Source organism: Salmo salar, chromosome ssa21, assembly GCF_905237065.1.
Source record: "Salmo salar chromosome ssa21, Ssal_v3.1, whole genome shotgun sequence".
NCBI classification, from domain to species: domain Eukaryota; kingdom Metazoa; phylum Chordata; class Actinopteri; order Salmoniformes; family Salmonidae; genus Salmo; species Salmo salar.
This window is the reverse complement of record NC_059462.1, coordinates 19,945,699-19,970,408: the sequence shown is the minus strand read 5'-3', so window position 1 is coordinate 19,970,408 and position 24,710 is coordinate 19,945,699. Positions and strand designations below refer to the sequence as shown.

General features: G+C 43.1%; 2 protein-coding genes across 3 annotated transcripts; one reads left to right on the top strand and one right to left on the bottom strand.

Moving 5' to 3' along the window:
* Positions 1-1,851: 1,851 nt before the first annotated feature.
* On the top strand, positions 1,852-12,709 carry mfsd6b (major facilitator superfamily domain containing 6b). The gene is made up of 7 exons (XM_014164400.2): positions 1,852-2,163; positions 3,539-5,167; positions 8,033-8,130; positions 9,244-9,405; positions 10,248-10,346; positions 10,661-10,926; positions 11,295-12,709. The coding sequence occupies exons 2-7, from the start codon at positions 3,543-3,545 to the stop codon at positions 11,469-11,471; spliced, it is 2,427 nt and encodes an 808-aa protein (XP_014019875.1). The 5' UTR covers positions 1,852-2,163; positions 3,539-3,542; the 3' UTR covers positions 11,472-12,709.
* Positions 12,536-22,110, bottom strand: nemp2 (nuclear envelope integral membrane protein 2). Of its 2 annotated transcripts, XM_045704522.1 has the most exons (10): positions 22,088-22,110; positions 21,888-21,951; positions 21,046-21,155; positions 20,460-20,700; positions 20,291-20,363; positions 17,388-17,478; positions 15,479-15,593; positions 14,532-14,757; positions 14,185-14,385; positions 12,536-13,838 (listed from the first exon to the last, which is right to left on the bottom strand). In XM_045704522.1, the coding sequence occupies exons 4-10, from the start codon at positions 20,656-20,658 to the stop codon at positions 13,457-13,459; spliced, it is 1,287 nt and encodes a 428-aa protein (XP_045560478.1). In that variant the 5' UTR covers positions 20,659-20,700; positions 21,046-21,155; positions 21,888-21,951; positions 22,088-22,110; the 3' UTR covers positions 12,536-13,456. The 2 variants fall into 2 exon arrangements, with proteins under 2 accessions (XP_045560478.1, XP_014019877.1); XM_014164402.2 differs by lacking the exons at positions 21,888-21,951; positions 22,088-22,110 and adding an exon at positions 21,573-21,766.
* Between the last annotated feature and the right edge of the window lie 2,600 nt (positions 22,111-24,710).

Below are 24,710 nucleotides of genomic sequence, written 5' to 3'. Positions count from 1 at the left end.
AAAGATAAAAATAAACAGAATAGAGCTAAGCACAGGCAAAATCCCAGAGGAAAACCTGATTCAGTCTGCTTTCCAACAGACACTGGGAGAAAAATGCACCTTTCAGCAGGACAATAATCTAAAACACAATGTACACTGCAGTTGCTAACCAAGACGACATTGAATGTTCCTGAGTGGCCTAGTTAAAGTTAAATCGGCTTGAAAATCTATGGCAAGACTGGAAAATGTCTGTCTAGCAATGATCAACAACCAACTTGACAAAGTTTGAAGAATGTTTTGCAAATATTGTACAATTAAGGTATGCAAGGCTCTTAGACACGTACTCACAAAGACTCACAGCTGTAATTGCTGCCAAAGGCGATTCTAACATGTATTGACTTAGGGGTGTGAATACTTGCTGTACCTAAATTAGCCTTTTCCAAATCATGTCCAAATCACCAACAAATCATTTAAAAACTTCTTCAGGACTGGTGGGTCCCATGCGGGACATTTGAGCTAACGTGGGCTAATGCGATTAGCATTGTAAGTAACAAGAACATTTCCCAGGACATAGACATATCTGATATTGGCAGAAAGCTTAAATTCTTGTTCATGTAACTGCACTGTCCAATTTACAGTAACTAGTATAGTGAAAGAATACCATGCTATTGTTTGAGGAGTGCACAGTTTTGAATATGAAAAGTTATTAATAAACAAATTAGGCACATTTGGGCAGTCTTGATACAACATTTTTAACAGAAATGCAACGGTTCATTGGATCAGACTAAAACTTTGTACATACACTGCTGCCATCTAGTGGCCAATATTTAAATTCCACCTGGGCTGGAATAATACATTATGGCCTTTCTCCTGCATTTCAAAGATGATTGTATTATCTTTTACCAGATCTAATGCGTTATTTTCTCCTACATTCTTTTCACATTTCCACAAACTTCAAAGTGTTTCCTTTCAAATGGTAACAAGAAAATGCATATCCTTGCTTTCAGGGCCTGAGCTACAGGCAGTTAGATTTGGGTATGTCATTTTAGGCGAAAATTGAAAAAAAAAAGGCATATTCTTAAGAGGTTTAATTGAGTTACACAGACATTTTTTATACTTTAAGATTATTTGGACATGATTTGGCATGAAAATGAGAAGCGGGACCTTTCATCAAAACCTCATCATAGTGAGGATATTAATAGTGAGATGTGCAATGCCATTTTGTTTCAAAATTTGATTTATTTCATTAAAATAAGACACCTACAATAGACTTTAGCTTTTAAGAGTTAATTACAAAAAAAATGTCAAGATTTAATTTGTAAACTAAATTTCAACACATTCATCTTCGGGGGGGGGGGCAGTTACCCAATGCCACCCCCAGCAACGTTTTGGAAAAACACCCCTTTTCTAAAAACAACATTTCGTTAAATGACAACAAAAGTGTAAACTGTAGACACCTATTTCCCTTCATAGTTTGTTTGCCTAAGCATGACCATCACCCACATACCACATTTTATCCAAATGTTGCTTTTTTTTGTGTCAGCAATTGGACATTGTTCTTAGGGGGAGCTAGTTACCCCACGTTACCCCAAGTGCCTTGCTCGACAGGCACAAAGGCAGTTGTTCTATGGGGGAATAGGGCTCATCTCAACTCTCCAAATTGACTTCCTCTACTCCTTTCCTTTGTCTGCACGTATAAAATAAATTGAGATGTAAAAGCAACTCCCCATTTGCTTACTACCATATTCTTTTCATCCATCCTGTTTTTGGGGATTTGTGCCAATTACGTGACTAGACAAGGAGAGGAAACCACTTCAGACTATTGAGATGCACTCATTGATTCAATGCTCGGCCGTCAGACTCATTTTAGACTGTGTGTATGCAATCTCTTCCACAGTAGCAGTGTCTCGAACTCCGAAATGGTCTGGCTGTCGTGGGCAGGTGAGAAATGACGTCAATGCAAACTTCTCTGAAATAGACGCGTTCAATATTACTTGCCCCATATAATTGTGATTACTATTGGACACATTTTTTTTTGTCGGTGTGACTTTAAACGACAGTTTATTCACCCGATGACAGTCGTCGCCAATTGGACATCTAAATGATGGACTCAAGAAGATAGGTTACATTCAATACAAGCGGTCGATCCTCCAACAACCTTGAAACTTTGAAACAATAATTTTGGTAAGAAAATATCTTTGTCTATTTGGTTTTTTTCTTCTTAATAATGTATTTATTTGTGTTCACAGGAATAACAAGCTTAGATATGTCCCCTAGGTGTTTCTTTACCATTTTATGTTGAATATAGAAAATAACAATTTAATGCGTGGTTACAAGAAGAAACGTTTCTAAGGACATGATAGGTTTAGTCAGAGCTGCGGCAATAAAACAGCTTATTATTCTCTAGTCATATTCTCTATATTTCTCTCGAGCAATGTCTGTCTGGTCTGAACACAGTTATACAGTTACAGGCTACCATTTATATATAATTGTATAGGCTACAGGGAATAGTGAAGTCATGTCTCCTGCTGTAGAGGCAGTAGCCAAATGGGATATTATATCCAAGTTTTTCATATACCCTAGCCCTAACAAAATGTAAGAGCTTGAACATCATACTCCGTCACTGTAAAACCAAGTCTTTAGGATGTGAACACATAGCTCAACATTTTTCTATAACACTTTTTAAGCATGTCAAGGCATTTAGAATATCAATGAAAATGAGTCACAGTGTTTGGATTGTAATCACAAGTAAATACCAGAACATGTTTATTTACTGTAAAGCTTTTTACACACATGAACATGTTTATTCAGCACAAGGCGTTTCGGTTTTAAACACAAGACGCTTGGGTTGCTGTTTCGAAAGCTTTATTTGAAAATTTCCCAGCATGCCTTTTGAGTGAATGTGAGAGATATCAACCCATGTCTGTGTTTGTTAGTGACAGAGACATCATTGTTGCATTCAATACTTTAGTATGTAATCATTCACAACCTTCAATAACAATAACTGCAATTTTGACTTCACAACCAAGACCATCTAAACTGGAACAACTATCTCAGTAACAGGTGCAATATTACAGATTTGATAAGTTTAGACAAATTGTATAGTATAAGATTAATCAATCAATGTGCTTGAGGAAACATAGATATTAAAAAAAACTATCAACCTGCAACAAAGCATGCTGCAACAGTGGAGTAACAACACCATGCGTTTTGAAAAGATTTCTTGAATCAAATGTCCTGTTCGGTTGTGCTGAAATGTAGGTAAGGTGACGGACATTGAAAAATGCCTTATCAGCTTATTACAGGTTATTGTCTTAGCCTGTCATAACCCAAAATGTTGTATTACTCCATTGTTTATGTTTTTGTTGTCGTTTGCTAACAAAAAAAGATACAGCTTCAAAATGTGTTTAAAACTATCATTGCAATCTTATGGACATGCCAGCCCATCTCCCATAGCTTGCCAAAATTGTCTGGGTCAGATATTTTTATTACACATTGCTCCTTTAATTCTGGTGGGGGTGAAAAACTATGTTTCAGTCATCCCTCTCCCCCTCCCCAGGGAGATGGCGAGTGACGACCAGGTGGCCATCTTGACAGACGACGAGGAGGATCAGAAGAGGAAGTACGTCATGGCAGAACCCTTCAACACCCTGTCCAAAACCTTGGATCAGATAGCAGCAGGTGCGGGCCCCACCGCTGCCTCCCAAGGTCCAGCATCACCCCCGACAGACACACATGCCACCCCCAGCAACGACTGCCTGGAGAGGAACTGCGTGCAGATCAACAACCACTTACTCATCTCCAAGGTCTTCTACTTCTTCTTCTATGCGGCCTATGGGTCCCTGCACCCGTTGCTGCCTGTCTACTACAAGCAACTGGGCATGACGCCCAGCCAGAGCGGCCTGCTGGTCGGGATTCGGTACTTCATAGAATTCTGCAGCGCCCCCTTTTGGGGGGTGGTGGCAGACCGCTTCAAGAAGGGCAAGGTGGTGCTGCTGTTCTCTGTCTTCTGCTGGTTGGTGTTCAACAGCGGCATCGGCTTCATCAAGCCTGCCTCCATGACCTGCGTGGAGAGGAAACCTACAGTCGTGTCCCCCACCAGTCCCGCCCAGATCGGTCCGTCGGCCAATCACAGCAGGAACCGCAGGGGTGCGAGTGGAGACTTTTTCCCCCTCTCCTTTGCATCAGACTCAGTTAACGGTCCCCTGCACAGGTATGTGAGGAGCGATGGTGGTAATATCACTGGACCCAGTAGTGTCACGGGACCTGTGCCTTCCTCCACCAACTCCACAACAATGTTGACATCTTCCCCCTCCACCACCACCACCACCACCAAAACAAAAACAACAACAACAACAACAACAGCAGCAACAACAACAGCCGGCTCAAAACCTGCCTCAAATCTGACCACGACCAAACCAACCACCACAACCACCACTACCAAAGTCTATGACATCATCTCCAACCACGACCAGGTGGAGACCATCTTCCTCCTGATCCTGCTGGTCATCATCATCGGCGAGTTCTTCAGTGCTCCGGCCGTGACCATCGTGGACACGCGCACCCTGCAGTACCTGGGCCCCCACCGGGACCGCTATGGTCTGCAGAGGATGTGGGGCTCCCTGGGCTGGGGCCTGGCAATGCTGTGCGTGGGCATCTGGATCGACCACACCCACATCAAGCTCTTCATCCAGGGCACCGGCTGCATCGTGCCTGACTACAAGAACTACCAAATAGCCTTTATTGTCTTTGGAGTCCTGATGGCCGTTGCTTTTATAGTGTCTACTCAGTTCTACTTTGAGAGTAGTACTAGTGACCATCGGCCAATGGAGGCCCAGGTGGAGGAGGATAAGAGACAGGAGGTGGAATCTCCTCAAACGTCCAGTGGCGTTTCATCTCCCGAAGGGCATACTGTGGAATCGTTAGAATCTCAAAGCTCCATCAGCCAGCGGTTCCTTTACTGGGACCTCCTTCGGCTGCTGTGCAGTGTGCAATACGGCTCGGTGCTCTTCGTGGCCTGGTTCATGGGATTCGGCTACGGCTTCGTGTTCACTTTCCTCTACTGGCACCTGGAGGACCTGAAGGGGACCACCACACTTTTTGGAGTCTGCTCGGTGCTGAGCCACATCTCGGAGCTGGTAGCCTACTTCACCAGCCACAAGCTCATCGAGCTCATCGGCCATATAAGGTACATGAAGGGGGCATGGGTCAAAAGCCTTAGCCTGGTCCCAGATCTGTTTGTGTTTCTGTACGTCTTGTCAACTCCTGCGTGACAATAACCCTAGGAGTTGGCTAGACTGCACAAACTGATCTGGAACCAGGCAACAAAAGCAAGGCCAAAATGAGATTATTCTGGTATAGTTGTAATCAAAGTCACAATATTATTTTATTTCTTTCAGTTTGATTGAATTCCAGATAATCGCCCACCATTCTTGGAGATGTGATGGGATTTAGGCTTATCAGAAAGGATAATTTGTTCAGACTTTACACTTGTTTACTTTTAGTCAGTGAACTTAAACAACCACAAGCATTCAGTGAATTCAGTGAATTGACAGTTTATGTTAATTTCCTGCCCTGTCCCTGTGGGAACTTGACCAGTAAGCTGAGTGCTAGAGTGACACAATGAGTGAGTGGAGTGTAAGGGAGTTTCAGGGGTGATGCAGTAACCTGCTAACGGAAGACGTAGGTGTGCTACATAGGCTATAGCAGGCCCCCCAACAGCCTCAAACAAACATACGGTCAATTCATAGGATGACAGACATTGGGAGAGCTCTGCTCTGTTAAATTTCTAAGAGGGAGACCTACTCCCTCCAGCTAGTGTGGTCTCTCTCTCTCGCTCTCTTTCTCTCTCTCTTAATTGTGATTTATTGTCTGTTTGAATTGGAGAGAGAGAGAGAGAGAGAGCGTGAAAGGAAGGGAGAGGAGGGAAAGGCAGAAACGCAGATGTTGACTAAGTGGGCATTGCCCAAATTGGCACACAGTTTGCAGAATAGACAAGCTGTTTTTTTTTCTAGACATTTGTTATTTTCCAATTCAAAAGCTTTAAATGCAGCGTTTTGCTTAAGGGAAAGGAAAGAAACATTGGTAAACAGGAAGACCCATCCTGAGAGCTCAGAGAGGATTTTTTTTGTCAGTTCTTCCGTCTCCCGTCTGCCCTGTGATATTTCTCAGGCGGGTGACACTTGCCAAATCACCCACGCCTATCTATGAACAGGATGAATCATTTGTAATAACAAGGGTTAGCCAAGGGCTGGTCTCCCAGTACAAAGCTACAATGTGCCACTTATGTTATTCAAATATGGTTGTTTTAAGTGCAGCCAGAGCAGTTTCCTAGACAATGGGAAAGTCTCTAACCATTGCATTCATATTATCAACAAACTATAGATTAACTATGGATTTGTTTGTAAAAAGCACTGTATGCAGTACTAATACAGCTACATGTTTAAAAACAATTAACATTTACACCAATATTTATACTTTTTACAATGCCATCAGCATTGTAGAGAATGAATGGACAGTGCTGTGCTGAATCGATGGAGGAGAGCTCTGCTCTTCTCCCACAGAGTTCCACTGTGTGTGTGGTGTGTGTGTCTGGACTCTGTCAGATCTTTGTTTGATGGCCTGGTTTCTGCCTGGGCTGCTGGCAGGGCCTGTGGAAGCCTTTTGTTCCTCTGGGAACATGTGTGCGTATAACCCAATCCTGTCCATTACTTCAGCATGAGGCTCTCCATTGATCTCCTGAACTAAATGCCTGTGCGGATCGATTGGTGAGCACAGAAACACTGTGCAGGGGCTTTTCATATTAGGCTGTTATTCAAATTGCCTGTCTCACGCTAAGATTTGCATGGGTACCTCTCCATGTCTGATATTTACATGGGGCCTAAGACTATGTGGAGATAAATACTGAAATGGTCTTTGCTGTCTGTGTCTGTTTGTGTCTGAGTCTGTGTATGGTAACACAACGACCAGTTAGATGACTGCTGTGTGTATGAGTCTGTGCATGCCTCCTTTCCTGTCCAGCTCTAGTCTCTGTGCAGCAGTTATCTGGTCCTTGTGACTGGTCCTAGTGTTGTCAGACACGGCATGCCCCGGGATTAGAATGACTCACTGTATGACACAGGCTTAAAGAGCCACACACACCCAGCTCTGAAAATAGCTCATGAGAGAATAAGCCAAAACCGTACCTATAGCATTGTATGTCCAAGGTCAATATATGTAAAATATGCATACAGTATGTAAACTGGAATTCTTAAATGTGTCAGTATAATTTGCATTATTGTTTTGTAGTTGTAAGATGTTCATGCCCACATACACTGAGTATACACAGCACACTCTCTTTCCATGCCATAGACTGACCAGGTGAATCCAGGTGAAAGCTATGGTCCCTTATTGATGTCACTTGTTGGATCCACTTCAATCAGTAGATGAAGAGGAGGAGACAAGTTAAAGAAGGATTTTTAAGCCTTGAGACACTTTAGCCATAGATTGTGTATATGTGCCATTCAGAGGTTGAATGGGCAGGACAAAAGATTGAAGTGCCTTTGAACAGGGTATTGGTAGTAGGTGTCATGCGCCTTGGTTTGTGTCAAGAACTGCAACACTGCTGGGTTTTTCATGCTCAACAGTTTCTCGTGTCTATCAAGAATGGTCCACCACCGAAAGGACATCCAGCCAACTTGACACAAGTTTGGGGGGGGGGTGTATGGTGAATAAGGTCAAGGGTTTGATTGGACAGAATGTTGTCATAGGAGACGGGCACCAAACATCCAACAGTGTGGGAATGAAGGACATAGAAGTCTGTTCAGAATTATATAGAAGTCTGTTCAGAATGATATAGAAGTCTGTTCAGGGACAGTTTGGGTTTAACTTCTGAGCTTTGGCCTTACTTTTACCTGCAATAACTTGCTATAGCTTTAGGATAGTTTTAAGGTTATGTTGGGGAGTGGTGGATGGTTAGTTAAACAAAGTAGTGAAAGTTCATCTATGAACCATCTGTAGTGGACTATTGAAATAGTGTTACCTGAACTTCTCCTCCTCCCCTTTTCCTCCCCAGGGTGCTGTACATCGGGCTGGCCTGCAACACGGCCCGCTATCTGTACATCTCCTACCTGGAGAACGCCTGGGTCGTCCTGCCCATGGAGGTCCTTCAAGGTGAGGCTACACCGGGTCTCGGGCCTCACGGCACGGCCACGCATGCGATATCTGTTGACTTAGCTTAGCATAAGTGTTGACATTAGATTGAAAGAAGGAGGAAGTAGTGTTTGGACTGGGAGCCCTCAGTGCACTTACGTTGTTGCCATGTTGGTTCTCAGAGTTCATTTCAGGAAAGGATAGCTCCCCTCAATGACAAGAAAAGCTTGTCCTTCGCCTGGAAAACGCCCCTTTCCTCCGTATCTAGACTACTCTGATAGCCACATTTAGGCCATGAATTACAATGTTGCAGCTATACATGAATAAGTAACATTTAAGGATGCTTATAATGATTGTAATCGTTCACTAGAGGCGTAACAACACCAAATAACTATGTTTAGAGACACATCTCATTTCAAAATCTCCACAATTCTAAAGAAAGTGGTATGACAGTAACAAACAAGACAAACAAGTGATGGCCGTAGCTCTGGTCTGGGAGGATAGTGACGATATGGGCTAGCTAACGAGCTGAATGGGGGCGAGGCAAGCCAGACAGGCCTAAGGAGGGTATGGTAGCAGGTTAGATGGCTTTGTCCTATTATTGGTAGCTGGCTATACAATGAGAAAATGAGGCGTGTTGGATGTAAACTGGCTAGTTGAGCCAGTCCAAACATGACACACCCAAGCGAGTGTTAATGACTATGGTTAAGGCCACTCTCTCTCGCCTGTCACCTGCCACGAACACACACAGGACATGTCCTCCCTTTGACATCAATTTGAAAATGTCTCCCAAAATGTATTTTTTTCCCCTCCCAAATAGTCTGGTGTTGTATACAGCTTATAATGAAAACAAATTACAGTTTAACAGGTCAGTTTGTTTGTTTCTGGTAATATACAAAAATGTGAAAGGGACTTCATTTAAATGTTTGTTTGTTCTACAGATGTTTCTTTTCATGACCTACTACTGTATATCTCTGGGAAGATTTAATGATATTAAATTAACAAGCCAATAACTTGGCCTAATCGTATTACTCCCTGCCCTGACCTAGTGTGATGATGTATGTGTATTTGTGGATGTGCTTGAGTGTGTGTTTCTCTCTTTCACTCAGTCTCTCTGTATCTCTGGGTATCTAGGTGTGACCCATGCCTCAGTGTGGGCAGCGTGTATCTCCTACCTGAGTGCTGCGGTGCCTCCAGAGCTGAGGACCTCTGCCCAGGGTATCCTCCAGGGCCTGCACCTGGGGCTGGGCCGTGGCTGTGGAGCCATGGTGGGGGGAGTGTTTGTCAACTTCTTTGGTAAGAGCCACTATGATGAAAAAAAACCCAGCTGGATTGTATTGAAGTTGTATTGAATTGAATTGCGTGTCTCCCAGTTCAACCAACGAGAGATGGAACTATTGGTGTCACTCGTTAAATGTACAATTTGTTAAATGTTCATTAATTGAAATTACCATTGAGAAGAGCAGTAATTATTACAGATTCCAGATTATACCTTCAAAGGTGACTTCTACATGACCAATTCACAGTCATAGTGGTCCCACATGCCTTTTCAAAATGTTTTACAACGCCTCCCCTCCTTATAAAGATGCCCTGACCTCCATGGTTTTCATAAGATAATCCAGGTCTTAACTCTTAATAAACTACCACCAGCCCCATCTAAATCATAAGGATAGGAATTTTATGGTCTGGAATGCATTTGGCTGCACTCTCAGAATAACAACTCTGTGTGTCTCTCTCTGTGCTCTGAAATATGTTTTTTTGGGGGGGTAAAATATATCCCTTACAGTGCTGAAATTGATATTTATTTTCAGTTTCAGTGTTATATGAAAAGCAATGAGTGAAATACATACATGTACTTCAAGATTTTGTTTCCAAAGCCTAGCGCCCTCAAACTCAATGCTGGACCTCGAAGCCAGTTCCACTGCATTCTTTCATTGTTCCCCTCTAATCAGGGACTGATTTAGACCTGGGACACCAGATATGTGCAATTAATGATCAGGTAGAACAGAAAACCAGCAGGCTTCAGACCTCGTAGGGTAAGAGTTGAATACCCCTGGACTAGGGAGTAAGGACTAGGGGTTGATTTGGAATTAAGTAATAATGTGCTGTGAACACCTTTGTCTATTTGGGTTATTTAGGAGCAGCCCACACCTTCAGAGGGATAGGAATCGCCTCCCTCGTCATCCTCCTCCTCTTCGCTCTCATCCAATGGCTGGCTGTGCAGAGTGGAGAGAAAAGTATGTGTTAATAAAGTTGATCCTGTCTGCTTCAGGCTGTGCCTCTGCATGGGCTTACAGAAAAACAGCATTTGCTGCACCTATAATGCCCCTTAATGGAGAAGTGACTGGCTCCCAATGTGGCAAGCATAGCATGTACTACCACTAACTTTAAATCCAGTTTTTCTATCAGCAACTGAGATATTCATAGACATTAGAATGCTGAATGAATCACGTTTAGGATGTTAATAATAGGGGTAGTTGTTAGGCCAGACATCTTAGCAGAATAAGCATTTTTAATCGTTATGATAAATGTTGCTTACATTGTTTTCCAGATACCAAAATGCTGGCGGAGAACATTCCCGTCCCCTCCAGTCCTGTTCCCATAGCAACCATCGACGTTATCCAATCAGATAACGTCGCCGCAACAACGCCACCACCAAGGAAGACCAAGCACCAGGAGGAGCAGGAGGACATGAGCAAGCCCGCCTGGGTGGTGTCCGCCTCGCCCTGGGTCTCCCTGGCCTTCGCCCTGCACCAGATCAGAGAGATCTCTGTCCTGGCCAGGAGCAGCCCTGCCAACAACCATCAGCCGCTCGAGGTAGGTAGACAGGGTGGGAGCTCGTGGGGTTTAGGCATAGACTTCTAGGTTCAGGCTGTGATTTGAGGCTGGGCCCAAAGGCACATGTCACTGGGCAGAGAATGAAACAGTAGGTAGTTTATGTGGAACACAAGTGGTTTATCTAGGGATTTGTGCATGTTCCAGCCAAGGTTTCATGTTGTATAATGTCCTCCTGAGAACTGTCTTTTTTACGTCATGTGTCCCATTTTGAAGAAAGGTGAGAATATAATACCTGCCTTTAGAACTGTATTTTATGAGGGTATTTTTGCATATCTGTGCCAAATACTATACTTAAGAGTATTACAAATAACTATGATGCAACACTTTACCTTTGCTCTGTTTGGTAGGAGATCAATGAGATCAGCACAGATGAACCAACAGAGGAAACCTCCCAGTCCTCATCTCAAGACCCCCCCAGCAGGTCCCCACAGACGGGACCCTCTCAGGGGGGAACCCCCCTACCTGACCAAGATCCCCCTATGCCTGCTGACCAACCACCCCTCCCCACTGGCCACACACAGTAAAGGGGGAACACATTGCACATTTTGAGGAACTGTCCCAAAATGTTTTCCAAGCAACACCACCAACCGACATAGAGTCAAGGGCTGGTGGAAGTCCAGTTATTAAAAGAGTGAAGAGTATGGTTTTACAGACTGGACAAAAGAAAAATACAGGCCTAAATGAGAGGTTATATTTGTCCTCTTAGCAGAGGACTTAACCAGTGCATTTAGGGATCTGAGGAAAAGCTCTTGCCTTGAAGTAGCTACTGTTGCACTTTCAAATGGATGTAAAAATTGTAAGTTATTTTTTTTTTACTTGGAAATCTGGATATTAGGTTTGATTGAATAGGGTTATATTTGTCTCAATGGCCCTCAAACTGCTCAAGTGCCTGAGCATCGTCATAGGTTGGTGATTCACACTCATGCAGAAGTGACACACTCAATCTAAATAGCTATGTGTGTAATGGCTGCTTACATAGAGTTTAGGGGCACGTTCAATAGGAAAACGTTGTGGAATGTTGCAGATAGAAATGTTATGATTGGAACTGATAGAAAGTCAGAGAGACATGTTTGTTCTACATACTAGGCTATATCTGGAACAAGTTGCTCTCCTGAATGTGGCCCTGCTATTACATGTACATGTTTACTGTGTCTAGTCTGACTATCAACCACTGATGCCGTGGAAAAATACTTATTTAAAAAAGGTTTATGAAGTGATCGTGTCAGATCTGATATCCACAAGGTTTTCTGGGTCTGTAATGTCTATTTAACTATAACTCCATTAGTTATGGAGATCCCCACCCTCTGTGAATGTATTTTCACATGCATATTTGTCTAATGCCTGGCCAAAATTTCACAAACATAAAATATTTAACTACAGTCTTATTTAGACAGAAATTGCAAATATGTCAAACTGCTTTCCTCCAGGACTATCTAAAACTGTTCAGACGTTGTAATGACCTGACCATTTTACATGGCCTGTCTGCTACGTAGCCTAAGTATTTTAAATCAGGCAACCTTTACTACTCTCAGTGCTCTGTGGCCTTTTTGTATCTCTTTAAGGTGAAACATCAGTTCACAATACAATGTCACTGGAAAAAGATGGGCTTATTTATTAATTAATTGAAACAAACCTTAAAAAGAATCCTCCTTGGATCATAAAGCCCCAAATCATCATTTCCAAAATACAAAAACATTAAAAAATGATGTTTGATATAAAATTACAATAAACATTTTTTTTTCTGGCCTGCGGGAGAAAAACATTGCTTTTGACAGATATGGTCCAATCAAAATCTCCTTTCGATGTTTACGGCTGTTCTGGCTGTCAAAGGCGGCAGTTTCCTAAGCAGCCAGGTGGGGGCGGTAGATAGTAGTTGACTGGATTCCACAGCCAAGAAGAGAGTACGTGAGAGTTTGTTACAGTGACCCAGCAGGGAAGCAGGTCTCCTAACCCCAGGCACTTACCACACACAGGAGGAGGAAAAAACAATGTACTCATGATTGATGCTGGTTTACCTGAGAGCTGTAAACATGAGTTCAAAGTCATTCTTGTGATTCCTGCAATTATGATGCAGTTTTGGATTCGAGATGGAGAATTCTGCTTTGATTTCATTTGCAGTGTAGAGTGGGAACCCCAAAGTCAGATTAACTCAAGGCCCCCCCTTAAAAATATACATATATCTCTGAGCCAGGATTGGATAGGCACACCAAGTCCCCGGTCTCCTCTTAGGTGGAATTATGATTCACAATCACTCGGACTAGATTTATAGTGGGATTCTATTTGGGACATATGATGAAGCTTAATTTACACTCCTAGCTGTTAATGTGTTTTATGTCGATTCGTTCTGTATGAAGATGTTGATCAATCATTCAATCGAGTTCATAAATCACTTAAATATTTTTTGCCAGCATGTTCCACCCCAAAAATCAACCTGAGTGGAATTGCCCCCTAGTGTTAACTGGCCATATTAGGAACCAACCTGTCCACTACAGAGGTTTCAAATCTGATCTTAGAACAGCTCCATGTCCTCCTCCTCAACGTCCTCGATGACGTGGGGCTCTGAAGGCGGGGTGAAGGCGGGAGGATAGGGAGGGTAGAAAGGGGCGGGATAGGGTGGGGGCTGCCAGGGGATGGAGCTGTCCGGACGGGGCATGGTGGTGGGGGTGGTCGGTGTGTAGAGGGGGAAGGGGCTAGGTGTAGGCGGAGCCCTGACGGAACTGTCCATCTCGTCTTCGCTGAGGTCCTCGTCGCCGCCCAGCCCCAGCACCCTGTGCTGGGCGGAGGTGAAGAGCATGTCCTCGTTGTTGGCTGCTCCCGGGCCGTACTGCTGCCCGTGATTCTGCTGCTCCCCCGGGGTCACGTGGCCGCCGCCCGTCAGGAACGCTGCAAACCTAGAAATGTCATTTAGCAGAGAGTTGAGTCATTTACCAGCCTTCCGTTCAGTCAAGCTCTCATCAGCTGGGTGCTTTTAGAGCAGAAAGTTCAGAATATTTGTGTGTCAGTCTCATACTGTTGTGATGTTTTAAATGCAGGGAGATATTCTTATCCGTATTTTTTTAAACTGCACGGTCGGTTAAGGGCTCGTAAGTAAGCATTTCACTGTAAGGTCTACACCTGTTGTATTCGGCGCATGTGACTAATACAATTTGATTTGATTTTGATCCTGAGGACTGTGGATAAGATGTGTCCTACTTTAGTTAGGATGTGAGTAGTGTAGTTTGCGTGTTTGTCCCGTACCGTTGTGGGGAGCGTAGTCGGAGGACCGTTTCCCAGGCAGGGAAGCCAGGTGTAGTGCAGAGCCTCCTGAGCTCCTCAAGGGAGGCTGTGGTGTGCACCTCCCCCTGCTCTCTGTACTCCTCATCTGTGAGGAGGCATACCTGGGGCTTCCTGCTACGCCCAAACACACGCAGGAGAGAGGGCAGGAGACGCCCTGTTAGCCTGGGGGAGAGAGGGAGGGACAGCCATCAATCAAACACACAACTTTGGATCGAAAGCATCTGCTAAAAAGCCTCTACTATTAATCTCCATTACACAAATCCACCTTAGTAGTATATCTAATGTCAAACCACAAATTGACTGTGTACCTGCATGTCCCCAGCAGCAGTCTGTAGGCATAGGGCAGAGCCTTGAGCACCAGCAGGATGCCCAGGAGTAGGTAGGAAGCCTGGGGGTAGGTCACTCCGTAGTACATGAGGCCCATGGCCAGGCACTGGATCCCCCAGGTCAGTAGGGACAGGGTGCGCTCGCTGCTGATGGGCCCGTGCTTGTAGCAAACCGCCCAGCTGATCAGGCCCGTTACCAGCAGGTAGCCTGGAAATAGAGAAAATGATGAAGTGATGGAAAGAGGAAGAGAGAAATGGAGAGAACTGTTGGTTCTATGTGATTATAATAATTTATAGAGAAAACAACATAAGCAAAGACACAGAAACAAAAACATAACCGGTTAGATGAAATACTCCAATTGAAAGCCCTGTGTAATTGGAACAGTGGAACCCAATGGATTTGAGGCATGCCAGTAAGGGTGAAAAGAACACATTTGAACGCTAATCCACCCAAAGCCCTTTTGTTTCCAAGCACAGAAATCAATGTTCCAGCAGCATTGCCGCGCGCTCTTAATCCTAACGTGCCTGCGGATTCAACCATTTTCAACCCAGTGTGTGCATAGAGAGGGCAAATTGATTTGGCAGCAAATCCACTCCATTGAGGAGTGTGGAGAGGCAGTCAGTAACTGTAGGCTACTTCACCTCTCCACATCCACTTGGCCCTCTTATTATGACAGACTCCTGGGAGTGAATGACTCAGAGTGGACACTGACCCATCCTCATTATTCATGAATATATTACAGTATCATGTCTGTAGTGAGAGCATATGATTTATCAGGGGCCTTCATGTAAACAGTGTTCATACTGGGTTCAAATGTGCAAGGCCTCACAAAGACAGAATTTCAATGCTTCCTACTGCTAACTGAACAGTTCAAGTCCTAGTTACTGACCTTATTTTAAGCAACAATCTCTTAACTAAACCAACTCACCCAAGGCATGTCTCCAGTAGAGTGTTGTGATGTCTTCCCAGTGGTTGAACAGCGTCTGGTATCCCAGGTAGGACAGGCCGGAGCCAGCACCAAACAGCGTGATGAACATGGCCCTCTTGAGGTGACACAGGCAGGTAGTATAACAGGGTAAGAATAATTCATCTGAGCCACCCAGAGGACTCTTTCTCTATTGAATAACTCTCTCCAAATGTTGGATTCTACAGTTAAAGACATCTCTCTTTAGGATAAGCCAGGCCAGAGTGACACGTTTGGGGTCTGGCCGTCTGATTTTACAGGCCCGGTAGAGGCTACGTCCAAAAGGGCAAGTTCTGAGTGGGCTGGGGTGGTAGGCTAACCCTCAGTTATGGAGGGCATATCTCCTAGCTAAGAATAAGTATATGTTTGGTCCAGGTAAGGGTGTCTCCCATCACTTTAAACTAAAACTAATTTCGATCAATCACCCTGATTAATCATTTGGATCAAGTCTTTAGGCAGTGCAATGGCCTTTTATATATAGTGAGCTCCAAAAGTATTGGGACAGTGACAAATGTTTTGTTGTTTTGGATCTGTACTCTAGACTTGAAATTCTACAATGACTATAAGGTCGAAGTGCAGACTGTCATTAATGTAGATATATTTAGAAACATATTATATTCTTATTTACAATAAAAGTACATCCAAAATGACACAATACATTATTTACCATTCATTTCTATTGGGCACAAAATAATCTGAAAAACAACCAAAACAAACAGCAGATGCCTCCAACAAGTCTGTAGAGTCACAAGCTTGATGTAGTCATTACGTGCTATGAATATGGCACCAAATATGAAACCATTTTTACTACTTTAATACACATAAGTGAATTTGGCTCACAAGGTGAAAAATCTGCTGATATGTCTTTGAGCATGACTAGCTAAATTATAAGGTAATTCAGAGAAGCACTCATGACTCCTTTCTAAGCACACCAAAATGACGATCTGCTTCTATGAATTGCCTTGTGATAACCTAACACTGTAAAGTCGTATTTAATTATTTAGCTAATCATGTTGGCAATATAAAAAGCTTTCAAATGATGCCCAACTGACCCAGATGCGTGGTCCACGGCAAGTTTTCGCAATACAAGAAACATAGGCTCATTCTGTTCAGGACAACCCAGGGTATAACACCATGCCAACTTGTAACTGTACATCAAACATAGTGATCAGAAACGTTGATACAGTATGTTACATGAGTGTTATGATATGGAAATGTGAAGTGCACATTTGGACTCACGGGTGTTTTGCTTTTTTTGAATAATAAAAAGCATGAGCTGGTGCACACCCAAAGAAAGTTGGTAGAGGTGCTGACTAACAGCGAGGAAACTATCGGCTGTAGAAAATGATGGAGAGTTGCACGCGCTATATACAAGCTCACAGTAATTTATTAGTTTAACCACCAACGTTTCAGCATCACTGCGCCTTCTTCAGGTTGTATATTACATGAGTTTAATGATATGGAAAAGTGAAGTGCACGAGTGTTTGGCTTGCTTGCATGAGATCAAAGTGGTATTTAAAATAATCCTTAACGTCTTTCAAAATACATTGAGTCCTCGTAATTTACAGCATTTGCTTCACTCAGACAACCAAAAAAATGTCAAAAGTTGCCAAATTAGCAGGAGGGATGGAGCAACTTCTGTCAAAACCCATACAGAGCTGTTAAGTGGAGACCCTGACCTCTGATGTCATGTATAGAATGTTACTGTACAGCCACTGCATGCACGTGTAAAGGGCTATGGTAAAACAAAGCAGGAAAATTAAGTAGAGTGCATTGACCGTACTGATAAGCAAAGCTTGTCAAATTGAAATGTGGGGCTCCTTTTATAATTTGCCTAAAGCAATAACAAATTGAGCCTAAAGATGATTCTTACCGGTATAGCCTTTTTCAGGATCAACAGCAGAAAGATAACAATGGAGAGAACTCCCACTGAGATTCCTGAGGAATAAAAAAACAGAGAACTCCTGCCAAAAACGAGAAATATACATTATTGTTTTCTGTACTACCACTATTCAACCTAGAATAGCTCAATCACAGGGTCAATTCAGTTGTAGAACTACAGTGCCTTCGGAAAGTATTCAGACCCCTGAACTTTTTCCACATTTTGTTATGTTACAGCCTTATTCTAAAATGTATAAAACAAAAATAAATCCTTATCAATCTACACACAATACCCCATAATGACAAAGCAAAACTGATTTTTAGAAAACAGAAATATCACATTTACATAAGAATTCTGACCCTTTACTCAGTACTTTGTTGAAGCACCATTGGCAGCGATTACAGCATTGAGTCTTCTTGGGTATGACTCTACAAGCTTGGCACGCCTGTATTTGGGGAGTTTCTCCCATTCTTCTCTGCAGATCTTCTCAAGCTCTGTAAGGTTGGATGGGGTGCGTTGCTGCACAGCTATTTTCAGGTCTCTCCAAAAATGTTTGATCGGGTTCAAGTCTGGGTTCTGTCTGGGCCACTCAAGGACATTCAAAGACTGGTCCCGAAGACACTCCTGCGTTGTCTTGGCTGTGTGCTTTGAGTCGTTGTCCTGTTAGAAGGTGAACCTTTACCCCCAGTCTGAGGTTCTGAGTGCTCTGGAGCAGGTTCTCATCAAGGATCGCACTGTACTTTGCTCCGTTCATCTTTGCCTTCGATCCTGACTAGTCTCCCAGTCCCTGCCGCTGAAAAACATCCCCACAGCATGATGCTGCCACCAACATGCTTCACCGTAGGGATGGTGCCAGGTTTCCTCCAGACGTGACGCTTGGCATTCAGACCAAAGAGTTCAATCTTGGTTTCATCAAACCAGAGAATCTTGTTTCTCATGGTCGGAGAGACTTTAAGTGCCTTTTGGCAGACTACAAGCAGGCTGTCATGTGCCTTTTAGTGAGGAGTGGCTTCCGTCTGGCCACAGCCTGATTGGGGGAATGCTGCAGAGATGGGAGAATCTTCCAGAAGGACAACCATCTCCACAGAGCAACTCTGGAGCTCTGTCAGAGTGACCATCGGGTTCTTGGTCACCACCCTGACCAAGGCCTTTCTCCCCCGATTGCTCAGTTTGGCCGGACAGCCAGCTCTAGGAAGAGTCTTGGTGGTTCCAAACTTCTTCTATTTAGGAATGATGGGGGCCACTGTGTTCTTAGGGACCTTCAATGCTGCAGACATTTTTTGGTACCCTTCCCCAGATCTTTGCCTCAACACAATCCTGTCTCTGAGCTCTACAGACAATTTCTTCGACCTCATCAATCAATCAAATCAAAAGCCCTTTTTACATCAGCCGATGTCATAAAGTTCTACACAGAAACCCAGCCTAAAACCCCAAACAGCAAGCAATGCAGATGTAGAAGCACGGTGGCTAGGAAAAACTCCCTAGAAAGGAAGGAACCTAGGAAGAAACCTAGAGAGGAACCAGGCTCTGAGGGGTGGCCAGTCCTCTTCTGGCTGTGCCGGGTGGAGATTATGTACATGGCCAAGATGTTCAAACGTTCATAGATGACCAGCAGGGTCAAATAATAATAATCACAGTGGTTGTAGAGGGTGCAACAGGTCAGCACCTCAGGAGTAATAGCCGATCATTCAGAGTTAGAGACTGAAGGTGCGGTAGAGAGAGAGGGTCGAAAACAGCAGGTGCGGGACAAGGTAGCACGTCCAGTGAGCAGGTCAGGGTTCCATAGCCGCAGACAGAACAGTTGAAACTGGAGCAGCAGCATGACCAGGTGGACTAGGGACAGCAAGGAGTCATCAGGCCAGGTAGTCCTGAGGTATGGTGCTAGGGCTCAGGTCTTCCGAGAGAAGAGAAAGAGACCTCATGGCTTGGTTTTTGTTCTGACATGCACTGTCAGCTGTAGGACCATATATAGACAGGTGTGTGCCTTTTTCAAATCATGTCCAATCAATTGAATTTACCACAGGTGGACTCTAATCAAGTTGTAGAAACATCTCAAGGATGATCAATGGAAAAAGGATGCACCTGAGCTCAATTTTGAGTCTCATTTCAAAGGTAAATAAGGTATTTCTGTTTTGCTATTTTTTTCAAACATTTCTAAAAATCTGTTTTCACTTTGCATGATGGGGTATTGTATGTAGATTGCTGAAGATTTGTATTTATTTAATCCATTTTAGAATAAGGCTGTAACGTAACAAAATGTGGATAAAGTCAAGGGGTCTGAATACTTTCCGAAGGCCCTGTATATGTGGCCTACTGGATGGCTACTGAAATATTCAAATTTTAAAAGGAGCAGTGCATTCAAAAACATGATTTGTCCTGTGTTTTATATATATTTACACACTATGAGGTTGGAATAATACTGAAATTGTGAAAATTATGATAACGCACTTTTAATGTAAGAGCTGTTTGAAAAGATCGCCTGAAATTTCAGCTTGTTCGGCTGGGTGGGGTTTTTGTTATAATTTAATAGACCAATAACTAAGAGAGTTTGCCCTCTTCTCTGCTAATAACAGATCGTTTTCAGGTTGCACATCCCTCCCATAAGGCTCCTCCAATTAGGCCCATCTCTCAGACCACTCCCAGACAGTCCTAGCAAAATTATTGCTTTAGAAATTGCATTTAGCTGAGAAGCTATTTTTGTTTCTTTTTGACCATTTTAATTTTTAACAATCACAGTAAGGTACTACATTGTTACCCAAAAATGTTTTGATGTTGAGATAAAAATGTCTGCAATGGACCTTAAAGTCTCACACTGCATGTTTACCAGGATAATAGGATTGAGAGCTACTAAATATAACTAACACACACACAGCGTGAGAATGGAAAAACCTTACCTACACAAAGCCCCAGCAAAGTAGAAGAGGGCGAGGCCACATGCAAAGAGTCCAAACCGTATTTTATTTAACCCTGTAAGTAAAGAGTATGGCTGTTAATAATCATTCTGAACTTTAGACCAAACCGGTAGGTTAACTGCAATTACCAACAACAATAAAATAATCTCACGTTTGCCCCTGACATGTAGAGAGTGCTCAGAATTGGCCCTCGGGGTCTTCACCATGAAGCACACATCCTCCTGTTCCAGTGGGATGTCCAGGCTCTTCTCCCTAGCCACACTGGGGCTGGGAGGCCAATAGTGGTTGACCAGGCACCGGGACAACGTGAGGAAGTGGCCTGGCTCATAGCAGTTCCTGGTCCCCTCCATGGGGTACACAATGTAGACCCCTTCTTCACCTGTCACACGCACCTTGAAGAAGAGTCATATAGATGCATTATATGAGCAATGTTTGGTATGTTGCTGTTACAACATAGTAACGACAACTATCATGTCATTGCAGTAACTTGCCTAATTTATTGTATGGGAGCATATACGTGCTTCTACACCTGCATTGCTTGTTGTTTGGAGTTTTAGGCTGGGTTTCTGTACAGCACTTTGAGATATCAGCTGATTATGGGTTATATAAATACATTTGATTTGATTGGATAGACACACACAAAAAGTGTCTCGTTTTTTGGTGTACACATGAGTATCAACAGCTGTTGTGAAGCAAGCATCCATGGTATACCTACAGGACATGTGTAGCTTTCTTACCTGAAAGGTGGACCAGATGTCTTTCCATTTGATCACTGTGCCAGAACTGTAACAGAAACATCTTGTTCCAAAATGGGTGGTGTTTTGATTTTCTTTAAGATATGTGCAGTCTGGAAGAATACAACAATAGCTTGTTAATCAGACATAGTAGCTATATTTAATGTGAAATTAGTAAGCTAATTAGTTTACTAATGGCTAGTACGTTAACTAGCTAAAATGGCTAGTAGCTAGCTAACTAAGTAAATTCACAAGATTATTGCTCTTCGTGGACTAGCTAATGTTAATGGCTAATTTAGCTAACTTATGTAGTTAGCTAACGTTACTACTAGCAAACGTTGCTCTGAATTAATTGACAGACCAATCATACAGTAATATGGATGTTACAGAAAATAAACCGACTAGTTAGCTAAATAGCCAACTAGCTAGCTACGTTACCTAACAACAATAGTGGATAGGGTGGGGGGAATACTGTCGTTAGCAAGATAGGCTAGCTAACGTTACAGTCATTACTTAGCTACACCATTCACCTGCGTCTGAAAAGCCAAGGCTTCCTTCAACTTGTACACATACGACATTTGCCAGTACAGCTAAAATGGATAAAATTGATATATCGGAGCAAGGATTCATCATTCCTAGTTGTTGTTGTTAGCAAGCAAGCTATTGTTGTTTACTGTACTTTCAAATTCGGTGGTTAGGAATTAGACCAAAGTAAACGATATTGATAAACATATCAAGTTTTTCTCTGGTGAACAAACTATCTACATGTGTGTCATTTGAATATATATTTATACGCTTTGATGTTGTTTTACAATCATTTAACAGCTAGAGCTTGCATCACGTACTTTCAGTTGTAGTTCACGCAACCGTGATTGATTGCTTTAGCCTTGATCTGTATCCGCATTGAAACTGAAAGGATGACAAGAATGAGCGTGTTTAGGCAATTTCTGGCTAAATAAACGTGTTGCAAGAAATAATCAAGTTATTATTTTATCAATAATAACACCATTGCCTGAGATAGTTTGATGATTTCCGACTCGAGTACCTTTGGGTGCCCCCTGTGATTCCCCCTCGTGGATCCTTAAGGAAGATGTGAAATACATGAAATACATACATAAAAATAAAAAAAGTACTTCACCTTTATTTAACCAGGTAGACTAGTTGAGAACAAGTTCTCGTTTACAACTGCGACCTGGCCAAGATAAAGCAAAGCAGTGCGACACAAACAACACACAGAGTTACACATGGAATAAACAAACATGCAGTCAATAATACAATAGAAAAAAGTATATTTACAGTGTGTGCAAATGAGGTAGGATAAGGGAGGTAAGGCAATAAATAGGCCATATTGGCGAAATAATTACAATATAACAATTAAACACTGGAGTGATAGATGTGCAGAAGATGAGTGTGCAAGTAGAGATACTGGGGTGCAAAGGAGCAAAATAAATAACAGTATGGGGGATGAGGTGTTGGATGGGCTATTTACAGATGGGCTATGTACAGGTGCAGTGATCTGTGAGCTGCTCTGACAGCTGGTGCTTAAAGTTAGTGAGGGAGATATGAGTCTACAGCTTCAGTGATTTTTGCAGTTCGTTCTAGTCATTGGCAGCAGAGAACTTGAAGGAAAGGCAGACAAAGGAGGAATTGGCTTTGGGGGTGACCAGTGAGATATACCTGCTGGAGCGCATGCTACGGGTGGGTGCTGCTATGGTGAACAGTGAGCTGAGACAAGGCGGGGCTTTACCTAGCAAAGACTTATAGATGACTTGGAGCCAGTGGGTTTGGCGACGAATATGAAGCGAGGGCCAGCCAACAAGAGCATACAGGTTGCAGTGGTGGGTAGTATATGGGGCTTTGGTGACTAAATGGATGGCACTGTGATAGACTGCATCCAATTTGCTGAGTAGAGTGTTGGAGGCTATTTTGTAAATGACATCGCCGAAGTCAAGGATCGGTAGGATAGTCAGTTTTACGAGAGTTTGTTTGGCAGCATGAGTGAAGGATGCTTTGTTGTGAAATAGGAAGCAGATTCTAGATTTAATTTTGGATTGGAGATGCTTAATGTGAGTCTGGAAGGAGAGTTTACAGTCTAACCAGACACCTAAGTCAGAACTGTCCAGAGTAGTGATGCTGGACGGGCGGGCAGGTGTGGGCAGCGATCGGTTGAAGAACATGCATTTAGTTTTACTTGCATTTAAGAGCAGTTGGAGGCCACGGAAGCAGAGTTGTATGGCATTGAAGCTTGTCTGGAGGTTAGTTTACACAGTGTCCAAAGAAGGGCCAGAAGTATACAAAATGGTGTCGTCTGCGTAGAGGTGGATCAGAGAATCACCAGCAGCAAGAGCGACATCATTGATGTATACAGAGAAAAGAGTCGGCCCGAGAATTGAACCCTGGGGCACCCCCGTAGAGACTGCCAGTGTTCCGGACAACAGGCCCTCCGATTTGACACACTGACCTCTGTCTGAGAAGTAGTTGGTGAACCAGGCCAAGCAATCATTTGAGAAACCAAGGCTATTGAGTCTGCCAATAAGAATACGGTGATTGACAGAGTCGAAAGCCTTGGCCAGGTCGATGAATACAGCTGCACAGTATTGTCTCTTATCGATGGCGGTTATGATATCGTTTAGGATCTTGAGCGTGGCTGAGGTGCACCCATGACCAGCTCGGAAACCAGATTGCCTAGCGGAGAAGGTACGGTGGGATTCGAAATGGTCGGTGATCTGTTTGTTAACTTAGCTTTTGAAGACCTTAGAAAGGCAGGGTAGGATAGATATAGGTCTGTAGCAATTTGGGTCTAGAGTGTCACCCCCTTTGAAGAGGGGGATGACCGCAGCAGTTTTCCAATCTTTGGATTCTCAGACGATACTAAAGAGAGGTTGATCAGGCTAGTAATGGCGGTTGCAACAATTTCTACGGATAATTTTAGAAAGAGAGCGTCCAGATTGTCTACCCCGGCTGATTTGTAGGGGTCCGGCATCCAATCAAGGCTTGGATGCCACGTTCATCAGCGGCTGTGCTGTGGACCTGAATCTACCTGAACCTACAGTAAGTGTTTAGTTGTTGCCCTAAAACAATACTTCCTATAAATCCTTTGAACCAACAACAAAGGTGTAGAATTCAGTAAAATTGCAATTAATAGGCTTCCACACTGCACTGACTGCACTGTTCCATGTCAGAGTCCTCATTTTTTGTATGAATGAAAAGAAGAGTTCTATCATTGATTGATTACGTTTATTTTTGACCAATTACTGTGGAAAATTATAGCTTAGCTATTATAGATATTTTCATAAAAGGCTTGGCAGGGAACAGGAGGCACACATTAACATGATAAAATTTTTTATTTAACACATCCAAAATTGAATAAAATCCTATCAATGTGAGTCTGGAAGAGAGCTGAGTAGCCTATAGGTCAGGGATCAACTAGATTCAGCCGGGGGCTGATTTTTTTTCTTGAGTGGATGGTCAGGAGGCCATAACATAATTACAAATAATTTGTAGACTTACAAATTGACCGCAAGAAGCCCAAACAGATATAATGCTTGACTAAAACATAATCATTTCAAACCTTGTTTACATTTGTATATGATCACGTGTCTTCCTATGTGTGAGAATACTTGGGAACAAATTTCTTAAATTAAAATCACTTGGAGCTCATATCCTAG